Source organism: Lepisosteus platostomus, chromosome 9 (assembly GCF_059453375.1).
Source record: "Lepisosteus platostomus isolate fLepPlt1 chromosome 9, fLepPlt1.hap1, whole genome shotgun sequence".
NCBI lineage: Eukaryota > Metazoa > Chordata > Actinopteri > Semionotiformes > Lepisosteidae > Lepisosteus > Lepisosteus platostomus.
This window is the reverse complement of record NC_142619.1, coordinates 60,389,306-60,406,850: the sequence shown is the minus strand read 5'-3', so window position 1 is coordinate 60,406,850 and position 17,545 is coordinate 60,389,306. Positions and strand designations below refer to the sequence as shown.

At 43.6% G+C, this 17,545-nt stretch overlaps 1 protein-coding gene across 2 annotated transcripts; it reads right to left on the bottom strand.

Moving 5' to 3' along the window:
* Positions 1-2,991: 2,991 nt before the first annotated feature.
* On the bottom strand, positions 2,992-16,127 carry chpt1 (choline phosphotransferase 1). 2 transcript variants are annotated; one of them, XM_088645958.1, is made up of 9 exons: positions 15,593-16,127; positions 11,784-11,931; positions 10,652-10,793; positions 9,384-9,468; positions 7,843-7,974; positions 7,112-7,270; positions 6,376-6,501; positions 5,471-5,566; positions 2,992-3,282 (listed from the first exon to the last, which is right to left on the bottom strand). In XM_088645958.1, the coding sequence occupies exons 1-9, from the start codon at positions 15,830-15,832 to the stop codon at positions 3,235-3,237; spliced, it is 1,176 nt and encodes a 391-aa protein (XP_088502084.1). In that variant the 5' UTR covers positions 15,833-16,127; the 3' UTR covers positions 2,992-3,234. The 2 variants fall into 2 exon arrangements, with proteins under 2 accessions (XP_088502084.1, XP_088502085.1); XM_088645959.1 differs by lacking the exon at positions 2,992-3,282 and adding an exon at positions 3,454-3,609.
* Positions 16,128-17,545: the final 1,418 nt, after the last annotated feature.

The following is a 17,545-nucleotide window of genomic DNA, read 5'->3' as shown; positions in this document are numbered from 1 at the left end:
AACATGAGCTCCCAATGTGCTCAAGTAAGTTAATACCAGGTGCTCATAGCATCTTGAAGAGCCGAGTTGAATTTTCATGATAAAACTCCAAATGTGGCCGTGTGACTTGAGTCTGCTTGTTCGCTTGTTATAGTGACTGTTAAAAGTAAGACAACCAGAACAGTACTGGAGAGTCCACGGAGAGGTGTTTTTCTGCAGACATTTAACCAAACAATTGAAACGCAACTCAATTAATTGAAATCCATCCAGTACACACCAAACCAAGATGCTTGTGTATTGATTAGTGTACGGAGTGTTTGAATTTTTAAGTTTATTCTTATTTAGTATTTCTGAAGACTGACTTGTGCAGGAGATGATTAATGTGGGAATAGAAGAACCTTCTCTATTTAATGAGTACTGTCTGCCCTTTGCTTTCCAGCTGTATTCCAAACCCTTATTGTAGCTGTAATTCTGCTGTCTCCTCAAATTGTGTGCTTTTTTCTTCCTTCCTGTAAAGCACTTTGAGAAGCCACTTTTCATAGGCACTATATAAAATTAAGCTTATTATTATTTTAATTGTTTAGCGTGTTTGAGCTCGGGCTAATCTACCATTAAGGAAGTTATTGGTGGTTTGCCTCTTGAACACAAACCATGGACAAGCACATTCTCAAAGTGCCCCATGCAGCTGGTTGGCGTGACTGTCGTGGGACGTGTGCGATCAGCCTGCGTGTGTCCTTGTGTGTAAACGGGGCACGCTGCAGTGTGCACAGCTACTTTTCACCACCGTGTCCCGGAGCTCAGAGACCGCCCCTGCGCCTGTGTCGGTAACAGCCATGGGCTGAATGCGCATCACCAAAGTCCTGTATTGAGACATTGAGTGAACAGGGAAGTTTGAAAGCCATTACCTCAGAACCTTGCAATTCATTCGGTGGAGACCGACCTCAACAGCTAGAGTAACTGAAACTACTTCTTCTGCTTTTCACTCTTTCAACACACCATTACTCAGGTCTGTAAAGATCCCGTTTTCATTGCATGTTAACTGTCTCTGTGCTGCTAAAAGAGCATTATGTAAGAGTGACTGACACCTTGCAGTACACACAATGAAAGCAGTCTTCTCAAAACCTTTTACTACCTGTTTAGCATGTAACTTGTTCCTCTTGAATGTTGTGCAACTTTTAAAAAATATGCACAAACCTTCATTCTTTTCTTACTGCGGTCCCTTTTACAATGTGTTTTGCTGATCACTATTTTCAAGGTTTATCTCCTCTTCTGTATGCAACTATTTCATAAGCAAGTCATACTCTGGTCATTTATTACAATGTACCTATGTTGGTTCTTTGACCTTCCCCATGCTGATGGACAAAAGGTGTTTCTGCGCGTTTCTTTATTTTTATACCCTAGCGAAACAGGAAATCACTAAAGTACACACTAGTCCCTTAAGAAAAAATTGAACTCAAACAAGTATACATTATTTTTTCAGATGTGTTTGTATCTGAATGGATCCTGAAGGGTGCCAATAATTTTGGCACCTATGTTTTTCACGTAAAACAGCATTACTCGTTTACAATTGAACCTTGAAATGAAAAAAAAGGACATGTATTCCCCTAACATGAGTATTAAGTATCTGTCATTAGCTGTGTGGTTTATTTTGACTTATGTCAACATAGCAAGGCGTGCCAATAATTCCGGAGTCCACTGTATGTTGCTTATTTGTTAATGGGTTTATGTTGTGTTAGATGTATTGTGTCGTGTCTTTTACTGCCTGCAAAGCAAATTTCCCATCCGGGAAAGTAAGTATCCTTCCCCACCCCAGAGATGAACAGGCGCACACAGGTTTGGTCTAAGCGTTGCCTGTGAAATACAGCAGTTCCTGTTGACAGATCTTCTGAGAGCCTGTTAGTCGACTATTTCTTCTGACCTTTGCCTTTTCCTACAGCACGTAGATATGTGCTTATCAAGAGACTGGTATGGCCCTATTTACATCTCGGCGTGTGCCTGTTCATGAAAAATAGTCAGCAGGCTGTTAATTTGGTGGTTTGTTTGGTTCTGAAATTTGTGTGCAACAATAAAGTCAAAAATCTTTTTTGGCAAGTCTAGAACAGCTGTTTTTTTTAATTGTGACCCACTAACGGTAGTGTTAATTTTCAATTGCTTTATCCCCTCAGTCTCTTGTAGGACTTGAGCACATGCCTCTTCCCCTTTTACTGGGGACAAAGAATGATGTTTTTTTAAAGATAGTTGCACAATTAAAGCTGCTTCTAGTTTCGTCTTTGAGTTAAGACAACAGCTGCTTCCTTCCAGTGGGCCTCTGCTTATTGTATTGTTCTGTTGTTCTACCTTATACTAATGAAGTTTGACAGAACTTTGGGAGTAAGGATAGATCCTAATCTCGCACTCTTCAGCTCACCCCCCGTGTATAACTCTCTCAGCCAGGGATTCACGTTATCCTCCCACCTCCCCCCCCGCCGCAGCTCCTCAGCTCATTCCTCACAAGAGTGAGTCTTATCCTCACAGTTGGGCTGCCACTCCCTCAGCTGGGTGAAGCCAGGTTACGTGCTCCTTCACTCATGAGCACTTAACCGAACTGCTGAAGAGTTAGTTCTGTTGCCCTGTTTATTGGAGGGGGAGAGGGGCCCATTGGACATCTAACCAACAAAGTCACCCCAGCAGATCCTTCAGACTGAACAGTGAAACATCATCCGGAGGCACAAATGGAAATATGTAGAAACTCATTTAAAACTTAAGAGACAGGAGGTGGGCTGAGGGGTTGTGGGAGGCTGGAACAAGCTACCCAGCCATGTTGATGAAGCCTCCCTCTATCACATTCATTAGGACCTAACTGAACTACTGAACAGGTCTTTTCAAATTGGCCTTCGTTTTACATCAAGCTCCAAATGAACAAGGAGTGGCTTTGGGTTTTCAAGCCAGAAAGCATTGTTGATGGGAACCCAGCCTGAACACCGAACTGAAAGGTCTTGCGTTGCAGAAGAAAAGCATGATGGACACAGTAAGTAAAAGGCTTCATTGCATGTATATATATTTATAACAAAAATAAAATGTGTAAACGAAGAATATATAACATTTTGTAGGTAAGAAAATTCAGTGTAACCAATGCTCCACTTCACACCCAGCTCAGCTCTTTGCCAAAGGAGGGTTTCTCTGCTGAAGGCTGTGAACTGCCACTGTGCGCACACTGCGCTCAGTATTGTAAGGTGGGCTTTCCCTGTTCCGCCACCACAGTGCTCACAAACCTCTTCAGTCCGTGATATTCTGAGGAGCCACAGCAATGGAAATACCTTCATCCTATGTGATATAATAGTTAAAATGTTAATATTCATTTTCACGGCTGGCCATTCGTTCACGGTGTTAAATGTTAGTATAAATGTGCTTTCAGATTATGTTAATGTCCAGTGTTAGCATTATGGAGTTAAATTAGAAACACCCAACACCTTTTTAAACACAGTTACTACTTCCGTTAATAAAAATCTGATTTTAATCACGTCTAAACTATATACTAGAAAAGTAATAAAATGCAGTCATGTTGCATCTGTGAATTCCTTCTTTAACTGTGGACTTCTGCACATGAAGAAGGGAGGCTGAAGTATTTACTCCTGCTTGTCACGTACGTTCCTGGTGTATTATAAGGGAGAAATGTGGAGAAAAATACCAAGTGATTTTTTTGGTCTGATATGACATATTAAAACAATAAATGGGTTCATAATTTATGTACCATTCAAATATCTCAAAATGTTTTCCTCCGTTTTCTTATATAGTGCTAAATGTAAAGATTGCTTTAAGAACACAGTTGAACTCACACTAATTTCAGTTTATTCAAAACAATAGTGCAATTTTTAATTAGAAAAACAGCTATTTCTCCACCAACTTTAAAATTCACAAAGCACTAGTTGCATTTTTAAGTGATCTCCTCTCCCTTTGATCATCCTACTATAAAAAAACAGTAACAATTCTTAAAACGCTCACCAGGATGCAGAATAAGAAAAGTACTTGTTCTAGTCTAGGCACTATTTTCACGTACAGATTATAACTGACAAAGTATCACAGAATAAAACTATTTGATCATTATTGGTCTTTTGAATGAAACACCGATTACCACAAACCTTCAAAATTTTTAAAGTATTATACATTTGAAAAATGATTAATTTCAGAAATAATATGAAGTTCTAACCTGCCCGTTTAATAAATATTGCTTTTATTTACATTTTTGGTAATTATAAATACTATAATGTACTGAATAGTCTTGCAAAAATTGTGAAAAAGGTTAGTGTTCACTTCAGCTGCTTCTTATGTCAAAATGCTCAGTAAAAACAAGAGGAGCTTAAGGCTGTTAAACTGATCCTCGTTCAGTTCAGGTTTGTGCATCGTGCCCTTCAGGAGGAGGTGTCCCGGTCTGTGAAACAGCCACATGGCAGCTCCTCTTCAATGTAACCAGTGACAGGCACACCTGAGCTCCAGGCTGCTCCTGCATTTGGGGATGAGACTTTCCTCACTGCAGGAACCGGGAATGGTTTTATAAAAAAGGTTTCAAGTGAGGCCCTAGAGGTGCCTGCCACTGGTTCGAACATTAAAACAGAGCCCTGGTCCCCTTCCGTGCTGCAATCCTGCTCTTTAAAATCAGGCAAATCTTTAAAATCTCCACCAGAAGCTATTTCATTGCAATGCATCTTTTTTTTTTTTAATTTCACTAATTTGGCAATTGTGCCCAATTACAGGCATCTGAAATTTTAAGATTAAAGAAGACTGCCATTTAATTTAGAGCCACGATTTTGTTTTAAAAATGGAGACTGAACATTGATAAAAAATATTTTTTCCTTAGAGAAAGTTTTGCAGATGAGCTAAAGAATTTTATCTACATTTACATACTGAAAATTATAAACACACCCTTATGTTTCTTAATTTATTTTCAGCTTGCTGAAAAAGATAACCTTCCTTTGATGTAGAACATTTACTGGTATACTCTGCATCAGAAGGACTGTATTAAATGCAAAAGCGTTCACCAACAATAAGGAGTCCCTGTGACTGAAAACATGCTAAACCTTGACAGAGCACAATATCAAGCTCCGTCTCCTCTCTCCATTCAGCTTAGACTCCTTTCCTTCTCCTTGGTTTGACCTGGCTCTGAATCTCTGCTTGTGTCTGTTATAGTCCTACCTCTTATCTGTATGATGCCAATAGCTGGAATGTTGCCATAATTTCCAGTATGATACAAACAATATCCATCCAGTGGAGAAAGAATCAGAATAATTAAATTAGTTAATCCAATTACTTTAGCCAATTAGATTATGAATTCAGCAATAGCTGTAAGTGAGATCATCCAGTCAGTAATCTAATCACAACTGCTAACATCCAGGTGGATCAGATTTTCAACTGGGGGGTCTTGGTGAACTGCTGCTACGAGGGGGACCTCGCCGGTGCTACTCTCCTCCCTCGGGGCGAGCAGTCAGTCGTGGTGGTTGTGAACCTGTGGGGAGACCTGGGGCACGATGCTGAAGACGTGTATCCGCAGGTGGGCTGCTATCTGCAGGCACACCCCTGTGCAGTACCTCGTCAGCTCTGCCACCGAGATGACCTGCACCAGCGGGGGAGATCAGAAATACAAACAAGTGGTCGATGAGCCGCTTTCACAGATAAGATGATAGGACAGGGGAGTCTGTCTGTATTTAAAACTGAACTTTCGCATTACATTTGTCATAGCAATGAGTACTAACCATGAATGCATGTACATCTGTGACACGAGCTCTGCAGCACTTGGCAGGTGTGGTGTGGTACTGTGTGCCAGTTTATAAAGACTGGACCAGCATGTTCTCTGGTCTGAGTCTCTGAGCTCTAGATGCTAAGTGCTGTCCCAGCTCGTCTCACAACTGTCTAAGAGGGCTCAAGTCTGGCCCTCAAGTCTGTGGCCCTAACTCTCATCCCTCCAGGAGAGCTGCTGTTACAAGGCCCCTGCAATAAGGCGGTGGCTGTCCTGCTGGAAGACTGCTGTGTCACGATGAGTCAGCAGGAGGAGCAGCCAGTCACCACTCAGTACAAGTGCAGCTCTGTAGCAACCAGACACGCCTGGCCCGACTGATTACTTATTATATTGTTTGTACATTATAATATGTAGTATATTGTTCTGCCTGTCTGTGCCACCTTAGGTCCATCAGGGAGGTCTGCATAAAACTGAGTCATCACTAAAGAGGACTGGCTCCACTGCTTAAGGTGACTTAGGCCAGTTGTTTTTTATCATCATGGTACAAAGACAATCTTCTTTTAATAGAGCATATGTTCCTTTCTTTCATTGATGGTCAGTCGAACATAGTTTATTCTTCTATAAACGCACAGGATGAGAGCTGTTTCTTTTGATGCTCAGTACACCCTCTGTTGTACTCCACTCACCAGTGCTATCCAAAGAACAATGTACTCGTCGATGAAGCTGTTGAAGTACTGGTTCAGGAACAGCAGGCCTGGCCCTATAAAGGCTGTATCCTGGAGATGTAGCTCACTTTTCGTCATATGAGCAACCTGGCATGATGAAGATAAAATTTTTACGAAGTTCCTATTACAAATAAAGTTAGTTCCTGTTTGATTTTCAGCTGACTATTTTGAATAAATCTAAGAAGAGACATCAATATTGTAATGTCTTTTAATTAATTAAAACTGAACATTAAAAATTATATGTTGTCATTTTAAAATGATGCTTTAAGTTCTAATATAAACATCTAAGAATACACTGTCTTTCCATACCAGTGTATTAAACAATACAAGTTTCCCTTGATAATTTAGTTAGCCCAAATGTAAATACATTCGCACAATTGTACAAACTACATTAGCGTCTAACATAATATAGAAGTGTGGAGCACATCATGTCATTGTTCAGAGAACTGTATACACAATTAATTAATTACTTGGTAATTGCTAGTAATGTTTTACCTTAAAACTATTCAGTTACAAAGAAACATTTAAACATATCGTTTTTCACCATAAGGCCACTATTATTGGCCCAGTGTCAACAACATTCCCATCTTTCATAAATACATCTGTTTTTATCAAGCAGATCACACTGAGACACTAGTTTCTCTACAATCTGTAACGATGTGTGGCTGAGACGACCATCTTAAAACTCCTTACTTACAACGAGCTTATTGGAAATCTTCGCAATCACCAATCCAAATGTTAATATGTACAGGCAAGGATGACGTTCGAAGACCTGGCTGGAAGATTTCTTGAAGATCATGAAAGCCAGTGTTAGGATTAATCCTATGGGAAGCCCGGGAGAAAGAACACTAGTGTCCTGTAAGAAAAAAACAGGCGTCAAGTACTATTTAAAATAACTACAGTTAGTTCTTAAAACTTCCTTGCCTTGGTAGGGAATAAAGGTACTATTTCAGATCTGTTAGGATTCAAACAAACTACATCTGCTATTAGCTATCTGAACCGTGAATTAGCATTTTAGTGTTCAAATGCAGAATAAGAAACCCCCAAATATTCCACACACCTCCTGCTACGCGCTGGTTGAAATTTACCTTGGCTTCACAAAAATGATTCTCATCCCTCTATTATGGACAAACGAAACACATTTATTTTATATTAACTGGTTGGCTGAATGGGCTCCTCTTGCAACAGTCTTTGCAGTAAACTGGCAAGTTGACCAGCTCAATTTTTAAAAACAATTCCACAACTTAAATGATCAATTCATGTAATAGCCACTTACACTGCATATAAATCACAGAGCACAGCCACAAACAAAACAAATCCCCAACATTCTGCATTGAGTTAAAGATGGAGCTGACCAACAGCAAGTCACGGTTTCAGGCAAACCTGCTGAAACACACAACAGTCAAGAAAAGCCAGGTCATAACTTACTGCAACTGTAGAGCCATTCTTGCCCACGCCGCCACTCAGGATGACCCGGAAGTAATTGGTGCATGAATAGAGAGCCCCGCCCACAATCCCAAGTATGGGCAGGCTTTGGAGTTTCAGTCCTATCACAGGAAGCTTCAAGGAAAATAGAAGTGTGAACCGATATTAACATTACAATGGCTTTACAGAAGCCGTGAACATGCTTCAGCTTAACACTGAAAGAAGCCAATGTCAAATGAAACGGCCTGCGAGGTTACAGCCACCTCCACTTGAAGTCACTTCATGTCTATGACAGATCCATTGCCATGAAGATAATTACCTCGAGTCAATCCCATGTGCAGTTTACTCGAGCTTCCATGGGCAGCACAGAGTGAAAGTGAAACAAAAGTTCTATTTAAATATTTACACTGGAGCACAGTCTTTAGAGTGTTTTATTTACCTAAAAGGAAGCACCTTAGACTGTGTACAGAACCTTACTGCAAACCCCCCCCTTTACAGTTAACAGTACATCTTAAAAAAGGAGATCACAAAATCAACAAAATCAGAGTTCATTAACACACAAATGGAAATGGAGGATTTCAATATTTCAATTAAAAAATGTATTGTTTTCCTATAATATTATGATTGACTCAAAGAAATTCTATTAACGGGACTAGAATCCAACACAAAAGTAAACCTTTAAAACAACCTTAAGAATAATCTTTTGATATGTAAAGGCATGGATGGATTTCTCTCTCTGAAAAACTCCTATTAATAATTCTGCACCTTTTTGGAGGCTGATGCATTTTGGGATTATAGAGTTCTAATTGATTGAAAGCAGAAGATTCTGCAGAGTCTTCACTTTAATTCTTTGTCTAACAAAAATTCTAAATATAGTATTTATTTTAATTTTGAAAAATTAAAAATTAATTAGTACATGGAGCTTGTATTATGACAAGCAGGAAGAGTCCCAGTAACCGGTTTTCAAATGAAATCAGCAAGACTGTGCAGGAGTTTTGTGTGCTGTGTATTAATTATAGTTGTCACAGACAGAAAATTGTTTCAGAGGGGTCAGAGATCCATCCAAATGATTCATTCTTCTTTATACAGAAGTAGTATTGGTGAGCAGTAACATACTATGTCATTTTGATTTGCTACATGCAGCTCTGCTCAAAGGTAAAAAGTTCAAAGGTTAACTGAATCATGTGATGCAAGTAGAAGAGCTTAAGTGTGGAGCCCTCGTGGCTTTGCTAATTAAATCCCTTTTCAAACAAATAGTGGTCTGTTGAGGGATGTTTGGAACCAGTCTGCCATTTACCACCACACTGAATTCAAAAGGTAGATCTCAGGAAGGTTTAAAGCAAGTCGGAGAGGTGAATCTAAAATTCACAGCATGACATAGAAGGCCTTAATGTCATCACTCATCAACAGTGTGAAAACAAGCCTTCACATTCTCCAAAATTCATACTCAAAAGTTCAACGCTCAGGTACATTACGGCACAGAACAAGCCCTGAACATTTTCTTACGTCTTAACTGTTAAGATCAACTGTTAAAACTTCACTACCTGGGTCTCCCACAGACTGACTCCGCCAAAGGCTGACATCAGATACATAATGATTATAGCAGTCTGGCATTCCGTCACATCAACTCTGGAAGCAAAAAAAATAAACTTGAGATTAGAGAACACAATAACATATTGTCTCTATTATCTATGGCACAGAAAGTCCAGTATTCGCATCACAGTTTTATTACATGTGGATGTATGCCTTCTCCGCTTCCTGGAAGACAGATCACGGAACGAGCAACCTGCCGCACACACGGCCGATACCCTGCTGACCACACAGCCTGCAAACCACCTCGTATTTCCGACACCTCTGTACACTTGGGTGGCTTGGTGAGGCCGGCAAAAAAAGGCTCTCATTCTTCTTACAAACACGACCCTTCACGGAGCCTACTAGGTAAAAAAATCACGCTTGCTCAGAGGGAAGTGTGTTTCGCAACTTCTAATTCTGATGACGCAGTCCACAGAGGAGGACTGGAGTCAGCGCTGTGAGACCACGAGACCAGCGATGCCAGCCCTCCGCAGGGCAGGATGATGCTCAGCTCTCTCGCTTCAGCGGACAGAATGCCACTCAGCTGCTCTGAAGGAGCAGACAGAGCTGTGGGCACTGTGTGTCTTTGTGCAGAGGCTGCCTGGCTTAACCCGAGTGCGTGTGCGCTACAAGCCCGCTCAAAGACATTCCTCGGCCGTCAGGCTCCTCGGACCATCGCCCACGACAGCCTTCTCCGTTCTCGAAGCATCTAACCTGTCTCGCGGAACGAAGAATAATCACATGCCCAGCTATGAGGCCGCCCTCCTCGACCGGGTTTTTCCACACTCCGTGCCAAGGACAGGGGGCGCAGGCACACAAAAGAAAAATTTAATTACTTGAGGATTTTCTTCCATCCAAAAATAATCTGCCCTTTGTTACATCACTGCCAGAGTCCGAGTCATTTTGCGAGACATCTGTGACTGACCAAATGCCTTTTAATTTTTATTTTAGGCTGAGGAGCACCTATGCCAGCTTACTGATTTAACGCCACTAGACAGGGGTCTAGATGACCCCACCCCTGCTGCAGGGCGAAGGGTCAATGCACTATTCCATCGAGGGGAAGAGAAACACTGCTCTCAATCAATAAAGTGGTGAAACCAAAACCAGACTGGCTTCTCTATGTGGAGCGTGGACTCCAGTAATGTCTCGACACACTGATGTTTGCAGAAGTGTGAGCAGAGACGCCCCTCAGGGACCAAACATCCCCACCCCCCGCGCTCTGAACAAAGGGCTTGCTTACAATCCGAACTGCAATGTTCCCGAAACGTAGGTCTGCCAGTGGGCACAGTAGAACATGAACATGCCGATGAACCCGCAGAAGAACATCCAGTTGGGGTAACCACCGATGCCCACTGCGACGCATGTTCCCACCGCCACAAAAACTGCAAAAAAACCCACAAAAAACACAATGAAGACTTAGTGCAGTGCAATTTTGATCATTTAAACTTGTAAACACTCAACAATCATTGAACATTACAAGCAGATTCCCGATTTATTTACTGTCAAAGCTATGTAACATATTTAGACTCACAAAATGCACCATTATCTTGCAGTTACGCTCCTAAAATACTTTAACATATTAACTTACCATTAGGTACAGCTCTTCCTGCAATGTCACCACTGAACTACAATGCAAAAATCAAGTTGTCCAAGAAAAACTCAGGTTTTCCTCAAAGCTCTATGTCCAGGAACATTTTAAAACTAGAAGTTGCACAGGAGCCCTACCCAATGATTATACTGCACTGACCTCGCCGACATCGAATGCTTATTGCGTACCTTACCAGTGTTTGGCAAACAGCGAAGCTGTAATGTTAGGCCGAGCTGGGTCAATCTTCAATATCAAGGACAAACCCACCTTATTCACCAGGAAAGAAAGGGTTCCATTTCTGGCAGTGAGCTGCCGGGATACAGTTTCAACTCAGAAACCCCATCTCAAGCAATTTGTGCAGACAAGTGTATTACAGGAGAAAGGATGTAATTAAGTTCATATGATTCTGCTTGAGCTGATTAATTGATGTGAATTCTCTCGCTGGAAGCTCCGATAGGAAACGGGACAGCTCACATCCAATTCATCTTGGAAGGGTATGACACAGTATTGTGACCTCCGACCTGTCTCGGAAACCAGCCATGCACAAGACGCCCGTTCTGTTTTTAATAAGGCACTAGCCATCTCTAGAACTGCTGTCTGAAGACGGGCCCGACACCACCTACACACAGCGCTCGTTTTCTGCTGGAAAGGACCGCAGCCTGGAAGGAGGCTTTTTTTTTTTTTTTTTTTTTTTTTACTTTCTCAGGTGAAGGCGCAGCGACAGCTCTGTGAGCAGACAGCTAGCTGCAGTTCTCCCGAAGCTGAAAGGTGAGAGCAAGGTTACCTGTGGAGACAGCGTCACAGCCATGGTCGAAGAGCTCTCCCAGCGCCGAGCTGCTGTTCGTCCGCCGCGCCTGTTTCCCGTCGATGGCATCTAGCGACTGGTAGACGAAAAGGCCTAAGGCGCTGAGCAGGAATATCCATCCCGGGGCCTGAAATGACAAGAGACACCGCTGCACAAAGGAAACATCCCATGAGCCCCAGGGGGACAGGCCCCACCCCACATTCAAGACCTGCAAAACCCCCGGAGTCCGAGGATTCCTGGGGGAGAATAAAAGTGTTTCCGTTTGCACAGGTATCACAAAACAGCCACTCCTCAACACGGCTTCGCCCTGAAAGGGGAGGACCATGTGGCTCAGCAGGGCTGAGGACAGCACCGGGAGCACCAGGGCCCAGGGTTCGATCCCTGTGTGTGGTCCCATTGGGGAATGGGAGGCTCTGTGCCCGGCCCTGACAGAAATGCCTCCGGAACCTGGTGGCCCTCTGCCCGACACCAGCACTCATTCTTCTGAACATGGATGTTGAAAAGTTCTGAAGTTCTGAACAGGCAGCTGACGATGCCTTAGGGAGAACTGTCAGCACACCAGCGCTCGTGCGGAATGGGGACAGGTCTCTAAAGCGCATGTTCTTTGGGACTCTGAGTACTTGTGCCAGACCTTCCTGTCCCCTCGCAGGCAGAATTTCATGACCTTACCTCTCAGGTCTGAAGTACAAAACAGCCTGACTTCAAAGTGCACCTGTGTCGGACAGGAGGTCATGAAATTTCTAGTGCCAGCAGGAAGGGATTTTTTTTTACACCGTTTAGAATAGGGACACTTAACCTTCCTTCGCTGTTCGCCAAGCAGCCACTGTTTTGTCCTTGAATTTAACTTCCCAAATAAGTACAGCAGGAAATTATACGTTTCACTCCGTTCAACCTGACAGTGATTGTTATCTGTGGGCAGTGGAGAAATTGATGAAATTCTCCATTTCCTTACGCAAGTTGAAATTGTAAATAACCACAAACTCGAAAACAAGTCCCTAAAAAGCCACCATCGGCTTGCTACAGTGGAAAATTGAACCACACAAGAAAAACAAGTGTAACTGGAGAAGTCTCTGGGTAACAAACCTTTTATAATGGACCACTTATCACAGTACACAGATCTCATTGTACTGCCCAGCTAGAAAAACCTGTTTCACTGCTCTTTGTAGGATCCACACTACAATACTACGCTTAAAATCATTATTAAAAGGAGATACTTCTCTCGCCACATGTGCAGAAGCCATCACACCGTGTCAGTTTTGTCATGATGAAAGGTTTTTTTTTCTGATTTTGCCATTTTGTAGTTAACATCCTGTTATCTGACATACATTACCAAATGTAAGTCAAACAGATACAAACATTCCTTTGCTCCACTTTCCATTAAAGCTGTCAATGCAAATGTCAAGGATAAACACAATTTTGACCCTTACCACCCACTTGAGTGCAATATGTTTTGTGATGTGTTATAAATGTTACATGGTGTTATGTGGTATACTGTACATGTGCAATAGAGTGATGTGCAATGTGTTTCTTATTTTTTGTAATAGAATGACATGCAATGTTTTTCTTTTCTTCTTTTTTTTTTGTTTGCATTCCATTTAAATGTACATGAGTGCCGTGTGTCCATAAAAAAAAATCCCTCAGGGGACAATAAAATCTTATCTTACGACATAGATGTTCGAGTGAGGAGCGCAGTCCGTCTGTGTTGGCCGCAGAGGAACAGGACAAGTTTACTTCGACAGTGAAAAAGAGAAAGAAGAAACCCTTTCTTGGCTGTTGAGCCTTCTTCAGCTGTGTCTGCCTCTTCAGGGTGGACTTCACCTTCACGTGTTCCAGCAGAGTACCTATACTCCCAAAACATCCCCTCCCTTGGCCTTACAGTGGAGAAGAAAAACTCCTCATTTGCCTCTCCAGCCATTCATTATTTGGGTTACAAGTATGAAAACAAATACCTGCTTCCTGCGTACACAGAAAGCACATACACTCATTACTAAGTACACCTGCAAAAGCACACCCTGCCTGATTAACTACTTAACTCCTACTAAAGCCTTAATACCGCATCCTGACTAATACTTTGAGCTTTATAGTGGATTCCTTTCATCTGCGTCGAAATAAGCACTGAAATAAACGAACATGTAAAAATAAGAGCTAAACCTTGACTAAACTGATATTGCCGCAGAGTTAACATGTAAGTCCTGACAGTCCTATATTTGTTTTAAATAAGAGCCTCCAGAATATTTTTCCCTTTCGCAGGAATCAGCTGTGCACTGTTCCTTTTATAGCTGAACACCTCACGAGTGGGAGGCAGTACCGATGTGACTGAGGCGACGTTTTTTAAAAAACAAAATGGATAACTGCAAGCGCACAAGGGACGCAAAAAACACAAATTCCAAGAGATACTGTGCTTCATTTTTTCTCAATCACAGAGGACTGCTGTCTGTGGGGAACCCAGTCTTGGTGTCGGTGAGGTGGGGAATTGCAGGCTGGAAGAGACAACTTGAACGCCCTTCACTTGCAGTGGGTGTGCTGGTCACCTGTCACTGGCCACTGAGGAAGGTAGCTAAGCCCCGAGAGGGAGAGAAGGGAGAGAGACAGGGGCACCCGCCAGGGCTGACACCAGATCAAAGAGACAGGATACAGGACAGGGATTTCTATCCCATTTTTAGCAAGAGAAAAGGCAGAAGAGGGTGAGCCTGGAGGAGAAACAGTAAGGGTCACTAAATCAGTCCACTCCTGGAATGGGGAACGTTAGTGTCGTACAATATCGGCGTGGTAATGAAGCAGCAATACGAATTTATTGAAGGTTGAGAGCTCATTTGAAGCAGTGACTTTGGTTCAGTTTCAGGCCAGGTGTACAATCCTGTCACGTCTCTGTCCTGGGATCGCAGGGTCGATGGCAACCACAGCTACAGGAACAGAAACAGACACTGGGCATCTTATCACTGCAGACCCTTGAACTGCTACGTTGCTCCTGTGTGCGTAGGAGGGCTGCAGCTCACAGTTTAGATCAGAGCTCACGAACTCAGGTAACTCCCAAAGGCAAACGCCCTCTGCTTTTTCTTTTTTCTTTTTTGCACCATTCAGACTCCGTCACCTTAGGATTTAACTGCAGGCCAGCACTATGCCCTACTTCTAACCGGGCTCCGAGGCCTTTAAATAACTGTCTTTAAATAAGTCCAGTGAATGTCTGAAGAAAATAATTAGGATAATTGTTTAATTGGCTGCTCAGGCAGGAACCCGACGGCCCTGTCTTAGACGAACAAAACAACATTGTCCTCACTCCTTTAACTTGTATCCCACAGTGTCCCGCAACTGCAGAAAGAAGATATTCGGACTCTCATTCAAACACTTCCTAAACTGAAGGGCCTCTTTTAAACCCAGCAGACGCCTCGTCACGGGATGCCCCCTTCTCCAGTTACACCCCCGAAACGCCACCAACAGAAAGCGCAAGGAAACGGGGCGAGGGCACGACCTCGGTTTTCGCCAGGCCGAGCTAGAAAGCGTTGTTTCACAGGAGAGGAAAAAAATAAAATAAGCTGACGAGGGTTTGCACTTCGTAAAAACCAAGGCAGTCACACACACACACACACACCACCAGTTGCCCCGAAAGTTACAAACAAAACAAACAAAAAAAAACACACACACACGGCGTGGCTGCGGCTCTGCGGTCAGGAGATTCAAAGTCTCGTTTTTGGAAATAACACGAATCATCACGGCAGCTGAGACACATGCACCCCTCGACGGGGGGGGGGTTAGGGGCAAGCGTTATCGGGGTCGGCTTGCGGGCTCACCTCCTCCGTGGCCGTGGGGCAGTAGTAGACGAGGATCACGGTGGTGGCGACGTTCACCAGCAGCCCGGCGATGGTGAGGGTGTTGGGGGCCACCCGCGGGGAGACCTGCTGCACCAGCCAGCTCCAGTAGACCTGGAAGGGCGGCTCGAACAGCGAGCGCCCCGCCGCGCTGTACTTGTGCTCCTCCAGGCGCTTCAGCTGCGGCGCCGAGAGGGGCTCCGGCCACGGGCAGGCCGGCATGGCTGCGGCGCTGCTCGGCTTGGACGGACGGGCGGCGGCGCCGGGCTCTGCTCTGCGGGCTGGCGGGCGGTGCTGTAGCTCTCTCGCTTTTCCTAACCCACCCTCTCCTCCACCACCACCACTACCCTTTTGCGCCCGATTTATAAAGTCATCCTTTTCCCCCCTCTGTGGTTCGGCACGACGCAAACGCAGAGCCTGAACTCGCAGAGCGCAGTCTTGGGTTAGTTTTTTCTTTCCTTGTTGTGTTATCTTGTTGTTGGCTCGATCAGGAAACGGCAGCCCGGAAATCGAGCGCAGCCGGGAAATTCAAACAGCTGTGGCAGGCTGAGCCGTGCAGATTGAGCGCAGGAGCGAACAGGCACGGCAGCTGGGCGAAAGTTACTGCTGTAGATCTAGACCGGCCATCTGTAACATAAGCTACAGACACAACATACTGAATGAGCGCTTCACAAACTTCGGAGAGTAGCCATCGACAAATGTTACTGCTTTCAAAGAGTATTTATATACAGTACTCTCCATCCAGCAGCCATATCACCCTGCAACTCACAACTGGCAACCCACTGAAGCTAAGCAGGTGTGAGCCTGGTCAGTACCTGGATGGGAGACCTCCTGGGAAAAACTAAGGCTGCTGCTGGAAGAGGTGTTAGTGGGGCCAGCGGGGGGCGCTCACCCTGCGGTCCATGTGGGTCCTAATGCCCCAGTATAGTGACGGGGACACTATACTGTAAACAGGCGCCGTCCTTCGGATGAGACGTAAAACCGAGGTCCTGACTCTCTGTGGTCATTAAAAATCCCAGGGCGCTTCTCGAAAAGAGTAGGGGTGTAACCCCGGTGTCCTGGCCAAATTTCCAATTGGCCCTTACTAATCATGGCCTCCTAATAATCCCCCTCTATGAATTGGCTACATTACTCTGCTCTCCTCCCCACTGATAGCTGGTGTGTGGTGAGCGTTCTGGCGCACTATGGCTGCCGTCGCATCATCCAGGTGGATGCTGCACATTGGTGGTGGTGGAGGGGATCCCCATTACCTGTAAAGCGCTGTGAGTGGAGTGTCCAGAAAAAGCGCTATATAAGTGTAAGCAATTATTATTATTATGTACTGTATACACACTACACGAGGCCAGCAACAGCGCATAATAAATTAATCATTTGTTGCTTAAGTCTCCGTGAGGCTGAACGGTGCTTGGCCACAACAACATAACTACTCAATACTAGGTGTAATAAAATCATGGGAAAACTGCAATAATACCCATCACATTTGTGGTAGTTGTATTGTGATTGCTAGGTTAAGGTGTCTCTTTTTTTAATGTCAGTAAGAACGGTGAAGATATGTTGGACTTTTTATTTTCTTTAAAGCAAATATTACATGCAGATATAATCTATAGCAATGTCTGGAACTGCTGGAGCAATCAGAGTATATCACAAAAAAAAACTTTCAGTAAAAAGAAGGGCTACACGAGTGTATACAGTAGTATGCAGGAGTATACTGGAGTACACGAGTGTATGCAGTAGTATAGAGGAGTACTCAAATTTATGCAGATGTATACAGGAATACATGAGTGTATGCAGTAGTATACAGGAGTATATGACTGTATGCAGTAGTATACAGGAGTATATGACTGTATGCAGTAGTATACTGGAGTACACAAGTGTATGCAGTAGTATAGAGGAGTACACATGAGTGTATGCAATAGAATGCAGGAGTACATGAGT

Bases quoted from the DNA above. Each gene is read 5' to 3' on its own strand.
- chpt1 (XM_088645958.1), bottom strand. From the start codon at position 15,832: ATGCCGGCCTGCCCGTGGCCGGAGCCCCTCTCGGCGCCGCAGCTGAAG. The intron at 7,975-9,383 runs GTAGTGAAGTTT...TTTTCCTTGAAG, and splicing joins TCAGTCTGTGGGAGACCCAG to CTTCCTGTGATAGGACTGAA. The intron at 7,271-7,842 runs GTAAGTTATGAC...TTTTTCTTACAG, and splicing joins AGAATGGCTCTACAGTTGCA to GACACTAGTGTTCTTTCTCC.